Consider the following 22,091-nt stretch of genomic DNA (forward strand, 5'->3'; position numbering starts at 1 on the left):
AACACAGCGCTCCCGTCTGCTACACGTTCAGTGTAAGACAGTGATTATATCAATCTGTGCTGAATGATCATCTATAATTAGTGCTGTATATCATAAAGTAATCGCCTGAATGATTTTCTCCTCCACTAGATGCTCCTAAAAACACATCGGTGAGGATTAATCCAGCTGGTTTAGTTCTGGAGGGTCGTTCAGTGACTCTGATCTGCAGCAGTGATGCAAACCCAGCAGCGAAGTACACCTGGTACAGAGACACTGAGAGACCTCTGAATCCAGTTCAGACCGGACCAAACCTGACCGTCAACAACACCGACCCGACACACAGCGGACAATACTACTGTACAGCTAAGAACAAACACGGCACACAGACCTCATCAGTGCTGCTGGACGTCCAGTGTGAGTGTTACGAGTACTGTAGGGGTGCAGCCTAATGATTCACTCGATTTCTTGATGCATCGATTACAAACCCTGATGATGCATTGATCTTGAAACATGATTTTTGAAATTGTGAATAGTCGATTTCGGACATTAATAGATTTAAAACGCTGAGATCAAGTGAATTGCGATTTCAATAGCCATTCAATGTTTTCAAAATATATACACATTAAAGTTACTACAAGCACAAATTAAAGGAAAAGCATACACACAATTCTATTGAATGATAAATGCGTTTGTGGCGGGGGAGGCGTGGTTTAGCGAAGTCTGCAACGGGAGCGTGAGTGAAGAGACGAGCGGCGGTAAGTGGTTCAGGTGAGAAATTATTAACAGCTGGATCTCGTTGCAGTGATTGGCGTAGGGAACCAGCATTTAGGCGACGCGACAGCTGGCAGAAGAAGGAGAGAGACTGGGACTCGTAGGAGTGACGAGCTAGAGAGCCGCCAAGCGCGAGAAACAAAGACTGCCAGAGTGAAACGTCTGGTGAAGTGCGCACACCTGTCGCGTTTGTTTATTTTTGTTTTATTCAACTAAATAAAATATCCTACGAGCCCCGTACGCCGACTCTGGTCTCCTTCCTCTTTATTGAACTTAAATCTCTACATTGGTGCTGAAACCCGGGAGGAAGGAGAGAAATACATGCAGACTCCGTCAGGATCATCAACATCGCCATTCGCGGACATCAAAACATCACTCGCGGGCCTGCATCAGGAACAACACAAAGCCCTGCTGGATCTCCGGGCCGATCATGACCGCCGGTTTCAGGCCATGATGCAGGCCCAGCAGGAGGACCGCGAGCTGTTCCGGAGCTTGCTGGACCGGGAGGGGCGGATGAGGACGGCCTCCCCGAGGCGGAGGATCAGCTGGCGGCGTGCTCCAGGGTCGGCGAGCCCCCTCCTTCTGTCTCTCTCTCTCTCTCTCTCTTCCCCTGTCTCCCCCTCCCCCCCGCCCCGAAATCGGTCCCTCTCCCCAGGTCCCCGCTGGAGGATGGGGATGGAGCCTGCAGCCGGGGTGCGAGGCCCTGCCCGGGGAATGGCTGCACCTCAGCGTGAGGAGCCTTCTGCTGCCTCCCCACGCCAATCCCCTGACCCACTTCCTGCCATTAGGGCGGCGGGGAGGCCTGGGCCGGCCTGCTGGCGTTGCAGGGATCCGGGCCATTTTGTGGATAGGTGCCCAGTTATGGAGGTGGGAACACTGGTCCGGATCCCAGACGTCCCGCAGGCTGTACCAAAATACCAAATACCCGTGAGTATTAAGGGGGGTACCTATCAGGCTTTGGTGGATTCAGGTTGCAACCAGACCTCCATCCATCAAAGCCTGATACAATCCGGGGCATTGGATGCGGGCCGCATGGTTAAGGTGAGGTGTGTGCACGGGGATATAGTGGAATACCCCGTAAAAGCCATAGTCATTAAATTTAGGGGCCAAAAACATAGTGTAGAGGTGGCCGTTAGTCCGTGCCTCCGGCATCCGCTAATCTTTCGAACTAATTGGCCCGCGTTTCAGCAATTATTGGGGTGTTTAACAGTTGATGCCGTCGGGGGAAAGAACCGGCCGGGGGGCAGGGCGAGCACGCAGGTGGGAGAATCTGTGCCAGGACCTAGCGGGGTGGTCTCAGGGGAACTGAGCGGCGTGGCGAGGCTAAACCTTTCCAGTCGCGATGACTTTCCCCTGGAACAATCCCAGGACGAAACCCTCAAACACGCCTTCGAGCAGGTCCGTTCTATCGATGGACAGGTCCTCCACCCTGAGCGTCCGCTATCCCCTCCGTATTTTGCCATTATCAAGGACTGGTTGTATCGAGTGACCCGCGACGCTCAGACAAAAGAAGATACAACTCAACTGTTAGTATCCCGGAGCCGTCGGGAAATGCTTTTCCAGACGGCACATTGCAATCCTATTGTAGGGCACTTAGGAGTAACGGCAACACTAAATCGTCTAACAACCCGATTCTTTTGGCCAGGCATTCACGAGAACGTGCGCAGGTGGTGCGCGTCTTGTCGGGAATGTCAGCTGGTAAACCCACCGGCCACCCCAAAAGTGCCATTGCGCCCTATTCCGCTATTTCAGGTCCCCTTTGAACGAATTCGTATGGACTTCATCGGGCCGTTAGAACGATCGGCACGGGGACATCATTTTGCATTGGTCTAAGTGGATTACGCGACACGATATCCTGAAGCAGTGGCGCTCGGCAACATCTCGGCGAAGAGTGTGGCGGACGCCCTGTTTCGCTTAATCTCCCGCGTGGGAATCCCAAAGGAGATTCTCACGGACCAGGGCACCGCGTTTATGTCACGCACATTAAGCGAATTGTACGGATTGTAGGGCATTAAAGCGTTGCGTACCAGCATCTATCACCCGCAAACGGACGGCCTGGTCGAATGGTTTAATCGCACATTAAAGGGGGGGTGAAATGCTATTTCATGCATACTGAGTTTTTTTACACTGTTAAAGAGTTGGATTCCCATGCTAAACATGGACAAAGTTTCGTTGTACATTTGAAGGAGTATTTCTGTTCCAAAAATACTCTTTCCGGTTTGTCACAAGTTTCGGAAAGTTTTTTTTGAGTATGGCTCTGTGTGACGTTAGATGAAGCGGAATTTCCTTATATGGGTCCTAAGGGCACATCTGCCGGAAGAGCGCGCGCTCCCGTAGAGCAGAGCACTGAGAGCACAACAGACGTTCACTGATCAGAGCGAGAGCGTCGCGAAATGTCACAAAAGGAGTGTGTTTTTGGTTGCCAGGGCAAGACAACCCTGCACAGATTACCAAAAGAGAAACAGCATTAAGGGACCAGTGGATGGAGTTTATTTTTACAGAGCATCAACGGAGTTGTGCAAGTTTTTTTGTTTGTTCCCTGCATTTCGAAGATGCTTGTTTTACAAACAAGGCCCAGTTTGACGCCGGATTTGCACATCGTTTATTTCTTAAGGATAATGCAGTCCCAACGAAAAAGGGTCACGATCGTGTGTTGGAACCGCATGCAGTGAGTAAAACGGCTTCAAACATCTCTGTGTTGTTAACTTAGCTATTGGCGCGTAAGCACATACAGTAAACAACATGCAATGTTGTCATCAAACTGCACGAGTAAAACTGCTTCAAATATCTCTGTGTTGTTAACTTGGCTATCGGTGCGTAAGCACATCAAGTAAACAACATGCGAGGTTGTCATCAAACTGCACTTTCCACATGTACAGCTTATCAAAAACCGCTAAGCAAATAAATACAGTTTCAGTACATACCACATAGAGACGTTGTTGCTGATGCTGCTCTTGTTAAATTTCAGCCTCTGGATCTGATTCTGGATCATAAATATACGCTGAATCTGACTGTTAGCCATGGTTTGTTTGGGATGATGTTTTTTTCCTCGGGGTAAAGTCACAGCTTCCAAATGCTCTCAACGCAAAAGCCCACTGGCGCTCGTGATTCTTTAGCTCCACCCACACGTCATGCCTCCAGCCGGTCGTGTTTTTCCATGAAAAATTGGTACAGACTATCTTTCTCTTATGAATATAATAAAACTAAAGACTTCGTACCGAACTCCGGAAGTTCGTACAAGAAGACGCGAAAAATTGGGACTGTGAAATTCAATACGTCCTGGACCTGCGCGCAAAACTCCATACACTGGGGCGGCTCTCTGGAGAATTTGCTTCAGGCCCAGGACAGACAAAGCCAGCTGTATAACCGGGGGACTAAGCTGCGAGAATTTGCACCGGGAGATAAAGTGCTCGTATTACTGCAAACCTCTAGCTCCAAATTATTAGCCAAGTGGCAAGGACCCTTTGAGGTCACATGACAGATAGGAGATCTCAATTATGAGGTAGTACGAACAGATAGAGGCGACTCACGGCAAATCTACCACCTCAACCTCCTTAAAAAATGAAGCGGGGAGGAGTCAGTGTTGCTAGCGACAGCAGTGAGTGAGGAGGAGGATCTCGGACCAGAAGCGATTATTTAAGAAACACCTCTCGCACTGGCCCTAGGAGGGGACCACCTCTCGCCCTCGCAGCTCACTGACATTGCACATTTGCATGTAGAATTTGCGGATGTGTTTTCGCACCTACCTGGTCGTACGGACCTGATTCAGCACCACATTGAGACAGAGCCGGGTCGTAATTCGCAGCCGGCCATATAGATTGCCTGAACACAAGAAAAAGGTAGTTCATACTGAATTAGAGGCCATGCTGGAGATGGGTGTAATCGAGGAGTCACACAGTGATTGGCCGATCCCGATAGTGTTGGTACCTAAAACAGATGGCTCGGTACGGTTCTGTGTAGACTATCGTAGGGTGAATGCAGTATCTAAATTTGATGCTCATCCAATTCCGCGAATTGACGAGTTGCTTGATCGGTTAGGTACGGCTCGCTTTTACTCGACATTGGACTTAACAAAGGGATATTGGCAGATCCCCTTATCTCCCATGTCCAAAGAAAAGACAGCCTTCACCACGCTGTTTGGATTACACCAATTTGTTACACTTCCTTTCGGCTTGTTTGGGGCCCCGGCTACGTTTCAGCACCTCATGGATCGAGTGCTGCGGCCCCATGCTGCATATGCCGCAGCCTACCTGGATGATATTATCATCTATAGTGGGGACTGGCAGCGGCATATGGAGCATGTGAGGGCGGTCCTCAGGACGCTGAGACGGGCGGGGCTAACGGCCAACCCGAAGAAGTGTGCAGTTGGGCGGGTGGAGGTAAAGTATCTGGGATTCCACTTGGGCCACGGGCAGGTGTCTCCCCAAATTGATAAGACGGCAGCAATTGCAACCTGCCCCAAGCCCAAGACCAAAAAGGAGGTGAGGCAGTTCTTGGAGCTGGCGGGATATTACAGGAGGTTTATTCCTCATTATTCGGACCTCACCAGCCCGTTGACTGACCTCACTAGTGCCTCACTAGGTGCCAGATACGGTCCAGTGGACGGAGCAGTGCCAACAGGCCTTTACCCGAGTTAAGGCTGCCCTGTGTGGCGGGCCGCTCCTGCACTCTCCTAATTTTGCTCTCCCCTTTTTCTTGCAGACTGACGCATCGGTCCGCACGGTGCTGTACATTAGTCGAAAGCTTTCGAAGAGAGAGACTAAGTACAGCACCATAGAGAAGGCGTGTTTGGCCATCAGGTGGGCGGTTCTCACCCTTCGCTACTATCTCCTGGGATGGGAGTTCACCCTCTGCTCGGACCACGTGCCCCTCCAGTGGCTCCACCGCATGAAGGATACCAATGCGCGAAACACCCGTTGGTATCTAGCTTTACAGCGATTTAAGTTCAAGGTGATTCACAGGCCTGGGGCGCAGATGGCTGTGGCCGACTTCCTCTCTAGGAATGGGGGGGGGCGGGGGGCTGCAGGCCAGATGGCTCCCCGGCCTGAGTCAGGCGGTGGGGGTATGTGGCGGGGGAGGCGTGGTTTAGCAAAGTCTGCAACGGGAGCGCAAATGAAGAGACGAGCGGCGGTAAGTGGTTCAGGTGAGAAATTATTAACAGCTGGATCTCGTTGCAGTGATTGGCGTGGGGAACCAGCATTTAAGCGGTGCGACAGCTGGCAGAAGAAGGAGAGAGATTGGGACTCGTAGGAGTGACGAGCTAGAGAGCCGCCAAGCGCGAGAAACAAAGACTGCCAGAGTGAAACGTCCGTGAAGTGCGCGCACCTGCCGCGTTTGTTTATTTTTGTTTCATTCAACTAAATAAAATATCCTACGAGCCCCGTACGCCGACTCCGGTCTCTTTCCTCTTTATTGAACTGAAATCTCTACAGTGTTTAAACAATGTCGTTAAACTGAATGTACAAAGGCAACTGTTAAAATAACCACAGCATTAAAAACAACATGTACCCGCCGTACCTCAAATAGCTATCACAGAATATAATTGCAACAATATAACATTTTTAACACAAATAAAGTGGTTGTACTGTTAATATAGATTTCATTTAACGTACAATTTTATTAAATGGTTTAAAATAATACATATTTTGTTGTATTTAGGAAAAAGTTGTCTCCCCCAAATTCATATCTGTGGTGTTACAACAATGGATGTCGCCCCTATAGTAAAAGGGCGAGTTCTATTTGAACTACTTCCTGTGTGTAAAGGTCATTGCAGGTGCTGGTTGATATGAGAGCTGCATGGGGAGTTCATTATTTTTTATTAATTTTCTTAAAGTTAACTCAACTTTTGACAATTTCATGTGTCACACTTTATTAGTGTATGTGGTGTTTTGTTGATAACTTGCAGATGTGACATATTTTAATTTTGATAATTACATATTAATATTTCCAAAATTTTATTAAATTACTATAGATTCTGTGTCGTTACCAGAAAAGACAGAACATAGAATCCATTGCTATTCGCACTTAGTGTAATTAGCTTCTATCGCTATTAACACTTAGTGCACTTAGTGCTGCCCTTAAATAATCCTTAGAATGCACTTAAAGAATGCAGAATCAAATTATTAATTGAATAGAACTGAACCGTGAACTGAATTGAATTGAATTGTTATGAATTTGCAAAATCATATTGTTTCACTGTCTACCCAAAGATTCACAGCCCTAATTACAAGTCTTTACTCATACAAATATTCAAAAGATTTAAAGTTACTTGTTTTGCTCAGTGTAGCATTACCAACCTTTATACTGCATATAATAGATCTAAAATATGACTATATATTGTGTCTGCCTACATTTTTTTTTATTCTTTTAGATGCACCTAAAAACACATCTGTGAGGATAAATCCAACTAGTTTAGTTCTGGAGGGTCGTTCAGTGACTCTGATCTGCAGCAGTGATGCAAACCCAGCAGTGAACTACACCTGGTACAGAGACACTGAGAGACCTCTGAATCCAGTTCAGACCGGACCAAACCTGACCATCAACAACACCGACCCGACACACAGCGGACGATACTACTGTACAGCTGAGAACAAACACGGCACACAGAACTCATCAGTGCTGCTGGACGTCCAGTGTGAGTGTTACGAGTCTTTACTAACTTTTACATTTAATTTACACACACACACACACACACACTAAATACTAAGAAAACCGCCTTTGAAGTTGTCAAAATTAATTATTATAAATGCATATTACTAATCAAAAATTAAGTTTTGATATATGTAGGGAAATTTACTAAACATGTTAATGGAACATGATCTTCACTTAATCTATAATTTTGACCTATAAAGTGTTTTTTTTTTTGCTATTGCCAATAAATATACACTGAACAAAATTATTAATGCAACACTTTTGTTTTTACCTGACCTCAAAGATCTATGACTTTTTCTATGTACACAAAATGCCTATTTTACTCAAATATGGTCCACAAATCTGTCTAAATCTGTGTTAGTGATCTCTTCTCCTTTGCCAAGATGATCCATCCACTTCACAGGTGTGGCATATCAAGATGATGATTAGACAGCATGATTATTGCACATGTGTGCCTTAGGCTGGCCACAATAAAAGGCCATTCTAAAATGTGGAGTTTTATTTTATTGGGGGGTTTGGTCAGTATCTGCTGTGACCACCATTTTTCTCACGCAATACATCTTTTTCGCATTGATCAGGTTGTTGATCGTGGCTGTGGGATGTTGGTCCACTCCTCTTCAATGGCTGTGTGATGTTGCTGGATATTAGCAGGAACTGGAACACGCTGTTGTATACGTCGATCCAGAGCATCACAAACATGCTCAATGGGTGACATGTCCGGTGTGTATGCTGGCCATGCAAGAACTTGGATGTTTTCAGCTTTCAGGAATTGTGTACAGATACTTGCAACATTGGGCTGTGCATTATCATGCTGCAACATGAGGTGATGGTTGTGGACGAATGGCACAACAATGGCCCCATGTTGCAAGGATCTGCACACAATCCTGAAAGCTGAAAACATCCCAGTTCTTGCATGGCCAGCATACTCCCCGGACACGTCACCAATTGAGCATGTTTGAGAAAAGATTTAATATTTGAGAGAAACATTTGAGAGTTCAGCTCATGAAAAAAAGAGTTGCGTTTATAATTTTGTTCGGTATAGTGCCTGTGTATACAAATTAAATTACTACAAACACAAATTAATGGAGACATTGAACAGTGTCTGTGCTTTGCAACTCATCTTCACGCGCAGCACCATTTACCACCTGTGACTGTCACAGGATTGCGCTCACGCTCAGTTCGTCTCACTGACACATTTTTTGAGCAGCTGATGTGCGATCTCTCTTTAGTACTCATGGCCAGTAATGCTAAAGTTAAGCAGTTTTACTTTTCTGTAGTTTTTCAATGGCTCTCATTCACACCGAAGTCTGCGCATTTATTGCATGAAGAGCAAAACATTTAAGTGTCTAAATTATACACACACTTCCACTGAATGATAAATGTGTTTTAACGATGTAATTAAACCGAATGTACAAAGGAAAGTTTTAAAATAACCACAGCATTAACATCAACCTTGAAATAAGAGTGTGAGGTTTATCTGATAATCAGATGCATGAAAGTAGTGTTTGTTGCTGGTTTATTCTTATTTTGTGGTGTCAAGTAGTGTCCCTTTACCTAACAACAGTTGAAATAAACTTTAAATAGCAATAAATCATGAAATGTTTGTATTCTGTAGGGTAAACACAATTTGTGCTCTGTTACATTTTTGTATTAAAATACATATTTAAAACGAGTTTGAGAGATTGCATTTGTATCAAAATATCCATTCCCGCTGTACCTCAAAGAGCTATCACGGAATATAATTGCAACAATATAACATTTTTAACACAAATAAAGTGGTTATACTGGCAATTTTATTGCCAATATTTTATTTAACATGTACAATTTTATTCAATTGTTTTAAATACATATTTTGTTGTATTTAGGAAAAATGTTGTCGTCCCCAAATTAATGTCTGTGGTGTTCCAACAATGAATGTAAAAGGGAGAATTCTATTTGAACTACTTCCTGTGTGTAAAGGTCATTGCAGATACTGGTTGATCTGAGAGCTGCATGGGGAGTTCAGTCTTTCTTATACATTTTCTTAAAGTTAGCTCAATTTCTGATAATTTTATGTGTCACACTTTATTGTTGTCTGTGGTTTAATGTTGATAACCTGCAGATATGACATATTTAAATATAAATGTTGATATTTACATACTTATTAATATTTCCAAAATGTCCCCAGATCTTAAAATCATCATGACCTCTATTTCAGAAAAGTCTGGGTTTAGGCTGATTTGTCTGTGGTGTTCTGTGTTTCCTGGTAACAACACAGACTCTATAATAACTTGCAATATGAAGACTGTGGTGATACTTCAAAATGTATCTGAAATTTTCTCCGCCTGGCTGAGGTCAGCCTAAAAAGACACTCAAGACAGTTGAAAGAATGCTGCTGCGTCTCGTCATGAAAGTGTATAATTTTCACGTGCTATTAAGCCTTGCCACCTGCCAATTTAACCATTCAAAATACTTCAAAGCAATAAAACACAAGACGCGGAAAAGCCTAAAAGAGTTTCTGGTTACTTGCGTGCTGTGTTCTTTGCGCACACGGAGAGAGAGCAGCATCTCGCAACACTGAACCGACCTCTACTTTGCGAAGTTCTCCTTTAAGTTCCTCCTGCACCTGAACGAACAAATTGCAGTTCAAAAAAACAGAAAAGGATGTGTAGAGCCCAATTCAGCACCGCAGTGTTCTGCTGTTCAGGCTCACGCAGAGAGGCGTTTCAAAACACTTGAATGCTGAATTTGTCTGTTTTTGCTCTTGTACCAACATATACATAAAAAAAAAATATGTGAAAATACCCGTCTTGGACAATATGTTTGAAAAAACGGTCGGTTATGTCTTAAGTGAAAGTAAACAGTTTAGAAAACAAATCTTTTATGTATTATATCGGAAGCATTCATTGTCTCTTAAAGTGACCGCGCCTAATTTAGCTACTAGCTGCTGTAATGTTAATCCAATGAAAAAAAAAAATGAAAAAATTAAATTAAAATGAAATAACCACACTAAAGCTGTGGATTATAATAATTTTTCGTTGGTGAAATACAGCGAAACAGACGATTTGGTCTAAAATGTAAGTCACTTGATATTAAGCTCTTGTTTATTAAACTGTACGCTGAATAAAATCATCACATTTGTAATTGTGCTAATATTTGGAGAAAAACGTCACTCTGTGTGTAATATTGATTAACATAGATATTAAATTATATAAATATGAAATATATACAGGGGCATATTTGAATTCTGAGGCATTAAGACTAAATCTTGTGCACAAGTCTAACCTACTAGACTATGTCACATAGTGCATGCATGCACAGAATGGGTGTGTTTTTGTTTGTTTTTTGTAAAGTGAGATGCATACTCGATAATATCAGATCGTTAAATCAACAATTACGATATCATAGGGTGTACTCACACTAGGCACAGTTGCCATGAACCGGACCCGAGTACGATTGTCCCCCCTCCCCTCTCCCCCTCTGGCCTGCACTCACATATAGGGTTTCAGCATTCGTGCCGGACCACGCTTACGTCATTATGGTGCGACGGTTTCGGGATAAACAGGAAGAGTGGCGCTCTATGAACACAATGGAGTGCATCGCTCTGTTTTCTTTGTGGATAATTTTGTGTTGTTTGGTCCACAGCCCTCTCACAGCCTGTTGTTAAACAGATGTGTCGCCTTAGTGGCGCAAAAATTTTCACGTAATCGTTCTGCTCGTTTGAGGATGTTTGCAAGGTACCAGCTGAAGTGCAGCAAGGACTTTGCAGTTTTTTAGTTTTTATGCGTTTTGCACCTCTGCCGTAGACCAAAGCGACCCTTTCCCTGCCATGTTGGTTTTGGAGCGTCGCAAAACCGTGACGCAATGCGTCCTTTTCCATCCTCCGGCACGATTAGCGCTCACACTGCATGCGAACTGCGCCCGAGTCCAACTGAACCGTGCCCTGGCCCACCTCTTCCAAGTGGGCCAGGGCCGGCTAATCGAGCCGTGTCCGGGCACGATTCAGAGCACTCACACTAGTCAAACGAACCGCGCTTTGGTGGTCAAATGCACTCGGGCACGGTTCAAACTGGCTAGTGTGAGTACACCCATAGACTACATATAACGCACAACCTATAGCACTGGCCCGATCGGGCAAGTGACCGTTCTGTCTACTGTCCCGAGCGTAATTCACACTAGCCTCGGGCAATCGGGCAGTCCTTATTGCCGAGCCCTGGAAGGGCCCCTCAAGAGGTAAAGCCCAGGGGCCCCTTATAGTCTTAATGCGGCCCTGCGTCTGTCGTCTCGAAGTCGTTTGAAAAACTGGTTCTGGCTTATCTGAAGGACATCACTTGACCCTTACTGGACCCCCTGCAGTTTGCTTAACGATCAAACAGGTCCGTGGATGAGGAAATAAACATGGAACTGCACTTCATCCTGCAACATCTGGACAAAACAGGCACTTGTGTGAGGATCTTGTTTGTAGACTTTAGTTCGGCTTTCATCACCATCATCCCAACAGCCCTTCAGACCAAACTGACCTAGCTCTCTGTTCCTAGCTGTGTCTGTCAGTGGATCACCAGCTTTCTGACAGATAGGCAACAGTTAGTGAGACTGGGGAAATTCATGTCAAACAGCCGCTCCACCAATACTGGCGCCCCTCAGGGATGTGTTCTCTCCCCTCTGCTCTTCTCCCTGTACACCAACGACTGCACATCTAAAGACCCCTCTGTAAAGCTTCTGAAGTTTGCAGACGACACTACAGTCATCAGTCTCATTCAGGGCGATGACGAGTCTGCTTACAGACAAGAGGTTGAGCAACTTTGTGTCTGGTGCAGTCTTAACAACCTGGAGCTGAACACAGCTCAAAACAGTGGAGATGATCGTGGACTTCAGGAGAAACCCACCTGCACTTTCCCCACTCACCATCATGAACAGCACTGTGACTGCAGTGGAGTCATTCAGATTCCTGGGAACCACCATCTCTCAGGACCTGAAGTGGGACAATCACATTGACTCCATTGTTAAAAAGGCCCAGCAAAGGATGTACTTCCTTTGCCAGCTGAGGAAGTTTAACCTGCCACAGGAGCTGCTAAAACAGTTCTACTCAGCCGTCACTGAGTCTGTCCTGTGTACTTCTATAACTGTTTGGTTTGGCTCAGCTAAGAAATCAGACATCAGTAGACTACAGAGAACTGTTCAGACTGCTGAAAGGATTATTGGGGCCCACCCTTCAATAACTGTATACATCCAGAGTTAGGAAAAGGGCTCAGAAAATCACTCTGGATCCCACACATCCAAGTTACCCCATATTTGAACTTTTGCCATCTGGCCGGTGCTTCAGAGCCACAAATACCAGAACAGTCAGGCACAAGAACAGATTCTTCCCCCAGGCAATCTACCTCATTAAGAGTTAAATGTTCCCCACTTGTGCTTATGCAATAAAAATGTGCAAAATCCTTATATTTATTTGTTACCCCTCCATCCTAGTACACATCCTGCATCTTACTCAATCCTATTCCATTATCATTTATAGCACAATTGTTTATACACTTATTTATTAGGCTAATTTTTTTCTGTGTGTTGGTATCTCTGTGTATCTTCTGTGAAGCTTATGTCACTAAAACATATTCCTTGTATGCGCAAGCATACTTGGCAATAAAGCTCTTTCTGATTCTGATTCTGATTTCTGATTTTGATTCTGATTTATTTCTTATAGCAAGTTCAAAGTAAGAAATAAGAAAATAATTCCTTGTAAATAAAATAATAATGATGATAATACATAAAATTATGACATTTCTGTCACTTCTGAAATGATGGCTATGCCCCCGGTGTGACAGAATGTTAGCCTATACTTAATTATTTTTAAGCTCTTTTTTTAAAATATGTCATGGCATCATTAAACCAACATCTAACAATGGAAAAAAGTTTTTTCTGCAATTGAATTTTTTTTTTTCTGTAACCTATGATTCTCTAACCATTTAGGCTGCTGTGCAAATATTAGCAATTTGACTAAGCATTTAAAAAATATTACTATATACTGTGCCTGCCTATATTTTTTTCTATTCTTTTAGATGCTCCTAAAAACACATCGGTGAGGATAAATCCAGCTGGTTTAGTTCTGGAGGGTCGTTCAGTGACTCTGATCTGCAGCAGTGATGCAAACCCAGCAGTGAACTACACCTGGTACAGAGACACTGAGAGACCTCTGAATCCAGTTCAGACCGGACCAAACCTGACCATCAACAACACCGACCCGACACACAGCGGACGATACTACTGTACAGCTGAGAACAAACACGGCACACAGAACTCATCAGTGCTGCTGGACGTCCAGTGTGAGTGTTAAAGGGGACATCAGATGCAAAATTCACTTTTACATGGTGTTTGCATATAAATGTGTCTTAGCAGTGTGAGGAAACAACCTTCCTTCAGTGATAAAAATCCTTATTTTTAATCCCCAAAAACAAAAAAAGTCTCAATTATCGAAACTTTTAAATTTTCTGAGCAATATGACATCATATCGCTCAACCCTTGCCCACGACTGTTGACAGATGGTCACATATTCGCATATTTCTGAATGCAATGGAGGAACCAGAACAGGCAGATTAAGTGGTGAATGAAAATACGTGCTTTAATTTAGAAACATGGAACACGGGATGAATTCTCCGGTACGCCGGAGGAAGTTTGAGGCGGACTGCCACTGGACTAAGAATCTTAGTGAAAGGAAATGGGCCAATAAATTTGGGAGCATGTTTATTACATATGGGGAAGAGCGGAATGTTTTTGGTAGAAAGCCACACCTATTGACCCACGATCTAGATGGGAGGCTTCGACTGGTGGTGATCGGCCTTAGCATTGGTGCATGCTCCCACCCGGAGAAGAGTCTCTCTGGCTCTTCTCCAGCTGCGACGACACCTCAGGACGAAAGCGTGAGCAGAGAGGACTGCGACTTCGGACTCCAGACTGGAAAAAATGGGTGGTTGGTAACATAAGCTACATTCGAAAGGCGAGAACCACGTGGATGACACTGGTAACAAGTTATGTGCGTACTCAACCCACGAGAGTTGCTGGCTCTAGGAAGTGGGATTCTGTGTGACTAAACATCGCAACACCCTCTTCAGATCCTGGTTGGCGGTTGGGGTAGTGCAGTGGGTGATCTTAAGAGTTGTACCTGAATGCTTGCATTGCACGGCTAGTTGCCAGTATTTGCTCCTCTCGTTAATCCATGTTGGGGTTGTTTGGGGCAAAAAAACTGCAGTTCTAAAGCTTCGGCTGAATCCATTATGGTCTGATCCTTCCGTCACAATTCACAAGACCGGATTTAATAGTGGATGCTTAAACAGACAATTTATAAGAATGAAACCAAACACAAGGAACAAACAAGCAACAGCAGAGCTTGCCGCAGGCTGGTGGTCTCCGTAGCGCAGGGACGAAATGGGTAGGCACACAGAAGTATAGTAGAGGAAGATCGAGTAACCAAGTACTGGAGGAAAAGATGACCAGGAGCAAGAAGACAAACGCCAAGTATCTGACAATACAAGACGGGGTAGCACACGCTAATCAGACACACCCACTCACCACACCCATACACACCACACTAAACATAGCACAGATGAGACGTGTGTGAGTCTAAAATAGAGAGGTGTAAACATGCAGTTTTTCAACTCTGGAAGTGTTAAATCACACATACATTGCACTTTTCTTTTCCTCAGATGCTCCAAAAACACATCGTTGTCAGCGTTTCCCTCCAGCTCAGTGATGAGGGGCAAACCAGTGACTCTGATCTGCAGCAGTGATGCAAACCCAGCAGTGAACTACACCTGGTACAGAGAGACAGGGTCTCAGTTTGAGCTCCTCCAGACTGGATATAATCACACCTACATTGTGACAAACCCTACACACGGAGCATGGTATGGCTGTGAAGCTCAAAACCAGCATGGCCACTGCAATGCTACAATTCAGCTGGATGTTCAGTGTGAGTAAAAACACAGGCCGCAAATTAATTTAATCTGATAACCTTAATCTAATCCTTGATAACAAATACTGAATACATTGAATATAGTGCCATTACTACAGTAACTGCAGCAAAAACATAATGCTCTAGACAGCACTAAATGCAAAGTGCATTGTTTATAGAGAAAATAAACGTAAAATGACATGAAAAAGTTTCAATAAAAACTTTACAATAAAATCATGTAAGGGAATCATACTTATTTTCACACAGTCAAAATATGACTTTCAGCACTGAAAAGACACTAAGGAGACAACCCCCCCCCCCCCACAAAATTATATGTAAATGGTATAAATTTTACATATAGCTTCAATTGAAGACAATTTCATCATATAAACTATATACTACACAGCATGCTATATGGTGTAATATGTGACATGGTGTGTGCATCACATAGTATGGAGGACTGGCTGTGAAAATGAAAAAAGAAAAGCTGTGAAATGGCAGTAGCACTGTGCCAACGTCTTCATTTACAGAAAATGCTTCTGGGAAGACGGAGAGAGATTTGGTTCCCCTTTTGTTAATGTTTTTGTTACAGACCAACATGTTAAAGCTATGCTACAGCTACAGCATTTTGAAATGCATGATTTCGATATAACATTTTATGATGCACTTAAACCAGTGAAATTACAAGGAAATGTCAGCAGCTCTTCTATAAAGCCAATGCAGTGATCAAACTCTGCTGGCAACCGACAGCATTAGATGCTGCACATTAAACAATGTTTTGGCAAAAAAAAAAAAAAAGGTAATAAAAAAATGTATATCAATAATTTAAGTCATTATAACTTTTAATGAAATTATGTTCAACCAACAAACTGCACAGAGTTAATCGTTGGTGGCATAAAAATCAACATAACTGTGTTAACAGAGCTCAAAATAATCAAAATAATGTTTGCACATAAAATGAAACTTGTCAACGTTTATCGCCTCATTCCAAACCTGCATCCATTCAATGGAAGTCAATGGGTTCCAAAGTTGTTCTCAACATTCTTCAAAATATCTTAAAAAAAAAAAAAGATTTGGGGAATAAATGACAGAATATTCATTTTTGGTTGAAGACTTTTTATATCGGAGTACTACTGTAGTCAGAAGAGTAAATTGAGTTCTTCAGCACAATAATGTCACTTTCACCATTGTGGTGTTTTGTAGACAGAACTAACCCTGACTTAATCATTCTGGCTTGTTCCTCTTTTCTATTTTAGCAGACTATTAGCTATTAGTCTATTTTTGTCATGAACACATTTATGTTCATCTACAGTAAACTGAACTTAAATTTACAAAATTAGATAATGTTAATATACCAACTTACTGAAATACTAAAATATGTTTTGTTATAATGTACTAAGAACCTGTAACATCAGAGATGTTCGGATCCATGTGCAGTACTTTATTTACAGAGTAGTCAAACAGGCAATGATCAGATAACAGCGTCAGGTATGCAGGGGACATCCAAAATCAAAAAATAGTACCAGGCAAAGGTTGGGGCAGGTGGCAGAGAATCAAAGTTGGTATACACAAACCAAAGTCAAACACGGAAGGAACAAACACAGGGGAAACCCGCTCGGAAATGCCAGACAGAATTAAACAAGACTGCGCACTTATTGAGAGTCCAAACACAGTTTATATAGGGGAGTGGTAATGGGGAACACCTGGTGGTTATTAGCCCTAAGCACGGGATTATGGGAAATGGAGTTGGGAATGGAAATACAAGAATGCCGGAGTCCTGAGTGGAGTGCCCTCTATTGGAGTTCGTGGGCACTCCAGCTGATGATAAACAAAATACCACCATAAAATAATATATTATAATTTAAATACTTTTAAATAAGATGACTTGCTCTTTTTCGCTTCTAAGAACTGTACATTTAACAGTATTTTACTGTAAAATTACAATAAATGACCTGTTAGACTTATTATTCATGTGTTTAACCAATTAACATGGTTTTACAGTGACAGTTTCACCATAAAAAAACATGTTTTTTACACTTCAGACACCATTAGAAATTAATAAAATCTAAAGACACATTTTAACAAACAAAAACATTAAAAAATAAATAAATTAAAGACAATTTAAAATGAAGAAAAAAATATAACAACTGATTCATGATATTAATAAAAACTGTTTAAGTGTCTCAATGATAATGAAAAATAAATACTAATTCAATATGACATTTTAAATTATTATATTGTACAGAATAGCAGCTTTATCATTACAGAAGTGTAAAATACAAATTTAAATACATTAAATATCCCTGTTTCTTAGGGAACTTGCTGTTAACACGTTTTTAACATGGTATTTTTAGTGTTTTATCATTCAAATTCTGAACATGTTTTACACCATAGAGACCATCAAGATCTTCTGTATCATAACGATTATATTTTCTCTTTCAGTTGCACCCAATATCTCCATCTCTTGCAGTCGAAGCAGTGTAACGGAGTGTGTGTGTGAGGCTCATGGGAATCCCTGTCCTACACTAGAGTGGCGTCTGTCTGGACGTGTGCTCACTAACTCTACAGAAACCTCCATCAGTGAGGAGACGTTAGGAAGCACAGGAGTGAAGAGCGTCCTGAACATCCATCAGTCCCTCACAGACACGGACGTCCTGCAGTGTTTCAGCACAAACAAATACGGCAGCGCCAGTCAACAGTTTCAGGATGTCTCACCGCCACAAGACACAAGTGAGAAACACAACAACATCTTCATCTGATCAACAAAAAAAGATCAAATGATATCTGTATTGTACTGAAAAAACTAAACGAGAAAATAAATTATTAATTACACTTTTAAAAGTTCAATATATTATAATGGCAATGTCACATCTGAGATCTCCTGAACTATGAAAGACCAACCTCTGAGCAACAAAACACTGTTTTGCAGGTTTCCATCATCCGTCGGTGCTGCTCGGAGCTGCTGTCGGAGCCTCAGTGATGATGATCGCGTGCTTCGTGATGCTCTGCTATGAACGGTGGGAACAAACATGATAAACACAAAACTGGTGTAATCTAAAGAACACACACACACACACACACATATATATATATTCAACTATTATTGGAAATTATTTCAAAAGTATAAAGCATAAAACAGGGTCATTAACTTTTTTTGGTACTTAAACTTATAAATAAAATGAATTATAAAGCACATAAATGTCAACTGAAATTAAAAAGTGAATGAATTAAATGTAAATGAATTTAAAAAAAACTATATATGTTTAATAAAGATTACAAAAACACACAACAAAATTACTAAATATATATTAATATTATACTTAAAATATTTTTACTTTACACTTAATATCGAATCAGTGTTATTTGATTAAGATCAAGTTTCAAGTTTGTTTTATTTATATAGCACATTTAAAGCACAGCTGACCAAAGTGCTGAAGAAACAAAGATAGAACACACGACAATCCACAGATTCATGCCATAAACTCACAATACTTTAAAAGCCAAAGAAAATAAACAGGTTTTAAGAGATTATTTAAAAACATTTAAAGACCGCCGATCTGATAATAGGCTGGAATTCTGTTCCACAGCTTAGGGCCAGCAACCGCAAAAGCTTTATCCCCTTTGACCGTGATCTGGGGACAGAGAGAAGTCTTTTATCACCAGATCTCAGATTTCGTGAAGGATTCTATGGATAATGTTGATCAGATAGATAGCTCGGTGCCAGATTATTTATAGATTTAAAAACATAGAGAATTTTAAACTGAATTCTAAGTTGCACAGGTAACCAATGCAACGATTTCAAAATTGGAGTAACATGATCAAATGTATGTTGTCCTTTGAGGAATTTATCAGCAGTGTTTTGTACTAATTGGAGATGAGTGATGGAAGATTTAGAAATGCCAAATTAAAGAGAGTTACAGTAGTTCAAGCGTGATGTAATGAGCACATGGAGAGCAATCTCTAAAGTTTCAATTAAATATTTAATTTTGGCGAGGAGGCGTAACTGAAGAAAACAAGAACTAATAACACTTTTTTTATTTGTTTATCAAATTTGAGACTCTGATCCTAGAAAAGACGTAGGTTCTTAATTCAGGAAGAAGTAAAAGGAGCAAGGTAGTTCAGATCGATACTTCTGCTCCCTGAATTTTAACTTGGGCCAAAGACTATATCATCGGTTTTTAAATCATTCAGAAATAAAATAATTTGAGAGAACCAAGTTTTCACTTCATCCAGACATGCAAAAAGAGATTTTAGAGCAGCATGTTCATTTTTTCTCAAAAGTAGATACATTTGGGTATCATCTGCATAGCAGTGATATTATACACCATGCTTTCTGAAAATAGAGCCCAAAGGAAGTAAATACAAAGAAAAAGAATGGGTGTGAGAATAGAACCCTGTGGCACTCCACAGGAAAGTTTAGCAGGCAACGAAGAAAAATTACCTAATCTGACAGAGAAACTTCTATATGTTCAATATGATTTGAACCAGCTGAGAACAGTTCCCTGGATGCCCACAAAATATTCTAGTCGAGATAAAAGAGTTTTATGAGCAACTCTATCAAAAGCTGAGGTTAAGTCTAACAGAATTAGGATAACAGAGTCAGAGTCAGTCACCAACAAAGTATTGTTAAGGACCCTTAATAATGCAGACTATTTGCTATGCAGATGCTTAAACACAGACTGGAAAGATACAAACATAGACTTAAATACTGAGTTTTATCAATATTTTTAATCACTTTCCCATTTTTGATGTCAGTTTTAGTTATTTTAGTGCATCAGTTTAAACTAAGTCAAATTGTTTACTCAGAAACCTGCTGAAATAAAACATAGACTTAGATAACAAAACATTTTTAAAATGGTTTTGGTTGTAGTTTTAGTTAACTATAATAATCCTTTATCACACATTGCTCTGATGAGACTTCACCTGCTTTTAGCTTCATCATAAGAGGATTTGTAAATATGATTTACATTTTATATAAGCATCAGTTTTTCAAAGATCTGAAAACATGTTTTTCAGAAGAAGGAGAGAGAAACCTTCAGAAACCAGAGAAGACGACACATCTGGATTCATTCTGACTCAAACAGTGAGTTATTCATTCTCAGAGACATTACAGTCAGTCGTTCAGCAGATCTTCACTCATTTTGCCGTTTCTTCTCCATCAGGCCGTTTCTCTGGATAATGACAGTGAGTCTGTTTACACCAATAAAGGCATGCTGTCATCCACCGCACCGAGTGCACCTGAATCTCTTCATTATTCCTCCATTTACTTCACAAACGCTGACCCGCCGTCAGGAGAGATCAGGGGCCTGTCCTCGCTGACCAGTGAATACGCTGTGGTCCGACACTGTCCTCCAGGAGACACAGACACAGAGAACAACATCTCAACATCTGAGACAGAGCCCAAAAAAACAGACATGACAGCAAAGATCACAGACACGTCCTCACCGGCATCAGAAGACGTGATTTATGAAAACACGAGCCATCGCTACAGACAGAAGGAAGCACTGGTCAGCGCAGATGATGCTGAAAAACAAGAATGAACCAAAACCTTTGAATCTTTGAGCAACAATTTAAGAGATCCTTCATCTAAAAATAACAATTACAAACCTACAGAACTTTCTTTCATCTGCGGAACATTAAAGAAGTTATTTTAAGTGTTTATTCCTCATCGTTTTAACAGGATAGATCGCCCAAAAAGACAAATTTGCTGTTAATGTACTCGCCCTTAGGACATTAACAATCAACAGTCAAGAAGGTTTTTTTATCTGAAACCGTGGTTCTTGGTGATTCATAAAATGCCAATCTGCAGCTACAGTCATTCATCACTATTTCTATATCTATGAAAAGGCCAAAAAAAAAAAACAAACACATACAGGCAACACAAAATGAAAACCTGTGGCTCCTGACGATACTCTGAGTTCTTATGAAGCGAAACGATTAGTAGAACATTATTCACAACAGTATCACCTGTAATCCAGTCCTGCATGGTTTATTTTTTATATGAATTTTATTATACACCAATGTATTTTATTTCTTATTCAAATATATTAGTTTTTATAAAAAAAGTTCATTAAATTTTTAATTATAAATTTAGTTTTAAGAGGTGTGCTTTAGCTTCATTAAAATGTCTCTGAAAAAGGAATAGCCTACAATCTCGAATAATAATAATAATAAAAATAATGGTAAAAATAATTGAATTAATTGTTTGATTAAATGACTTACAGATTGTGTCACAGCCAATTCCACTCCCAGAGTTATCAGGATTCCTTCGAAAAACTCTCTGCATCTTTAATAGACAACACATGAGGGGAAGAAGAGAAATCTGGGATAAAATTCACAGATTTTAATGTTTGTGAATGACATTGTGCCTGTATAGTTCTTTATAGTAAAGTAATACACATAATGCATATAAATCTCACAAATAAACATTTGACAACCTCACAAATAAATATATGGTCTTTTAAATTTCAAACTGAAAAAAAAAATTGAGGAAACATTTTTAAGATAAAAAATTTGAAACATTTTTACCCAATTAAGTATTTAAGTTAACTCTATTTTATACATTTTATTTGATAAATATTATTTTTCTGAAGAATGCATTTTACTTTTTTAAATTTTATTTAGTTTTTTATATCTATCATTAAACTTTACGAGCAACATTATATAAAAACAGTCAATAAAGAGCAAAAAACACTTTTACAAAAGAGGAGTTTTGGACATTCAGTATTTATGAATAAAATATTTGTCATTCAGAAATATAAATCTTACACAA

At 41.2% G+C, this 22,091-nt stretch overlaps 1 protein-coding gene across 1 annotated transcript in view; it reads left to right on the forward strand.

Annotated features, from left to right (window-relative positions):
- Window positions 1-21,205, forward strand: part of LOC113047792 (B-cell receptor CD22-like) — a 34,666-nt gene extending 13,461 nt beyond the window's left edge. Inside the window, exons 7-13 of the mRNA XM_026209085.1 lie at window positions 130-393; window positions 7,121-7,384; window positions 13,434-13,697; window positions 17,762-18,049; window positions 18,249-18,336; window positions 20,336-20,402; window positions 20,482-21,205. Coding sequence (XP_026064870.1) covers window positions 130-393; window positions 7,121-7,384; window positions 13,434-13,697; window positions 17,762-18,049; window positions 18,249-18,336; window positions 20,336-20,402; window positions 20,482-20,859 — 1,613 coding nt within the window. The 3' untranslated portion in view covers window positions 20,860-21,205. The remainder of the gene's footprint in view (window positions 1-129; window positions 394-7,120; window positions 7,385-13,433; window positions 13,698-17,761; window positions 18,050-18,248; window positions 18,337-20,335; window positions 20,403-20,481) is intronic.
- The last annotated feature ends 886 nt before the right edge of the window (window positions 21,206-22,091 follow it).

The sequence above is a fragment of the Carassius auratus genome, chromosome 29 (genome assembly GCF_003368295.1).
Source record: "Carassius auratus strain Wakin chromosome 29, ASM336829v1, whole genome shotgun sequence".
Lineage (NCBI taxonomy): Eukaryota > Metazoa > Chordata > Actinopteri > Cypriniformes > Cyprinidae > Carassius > Carassius auratus.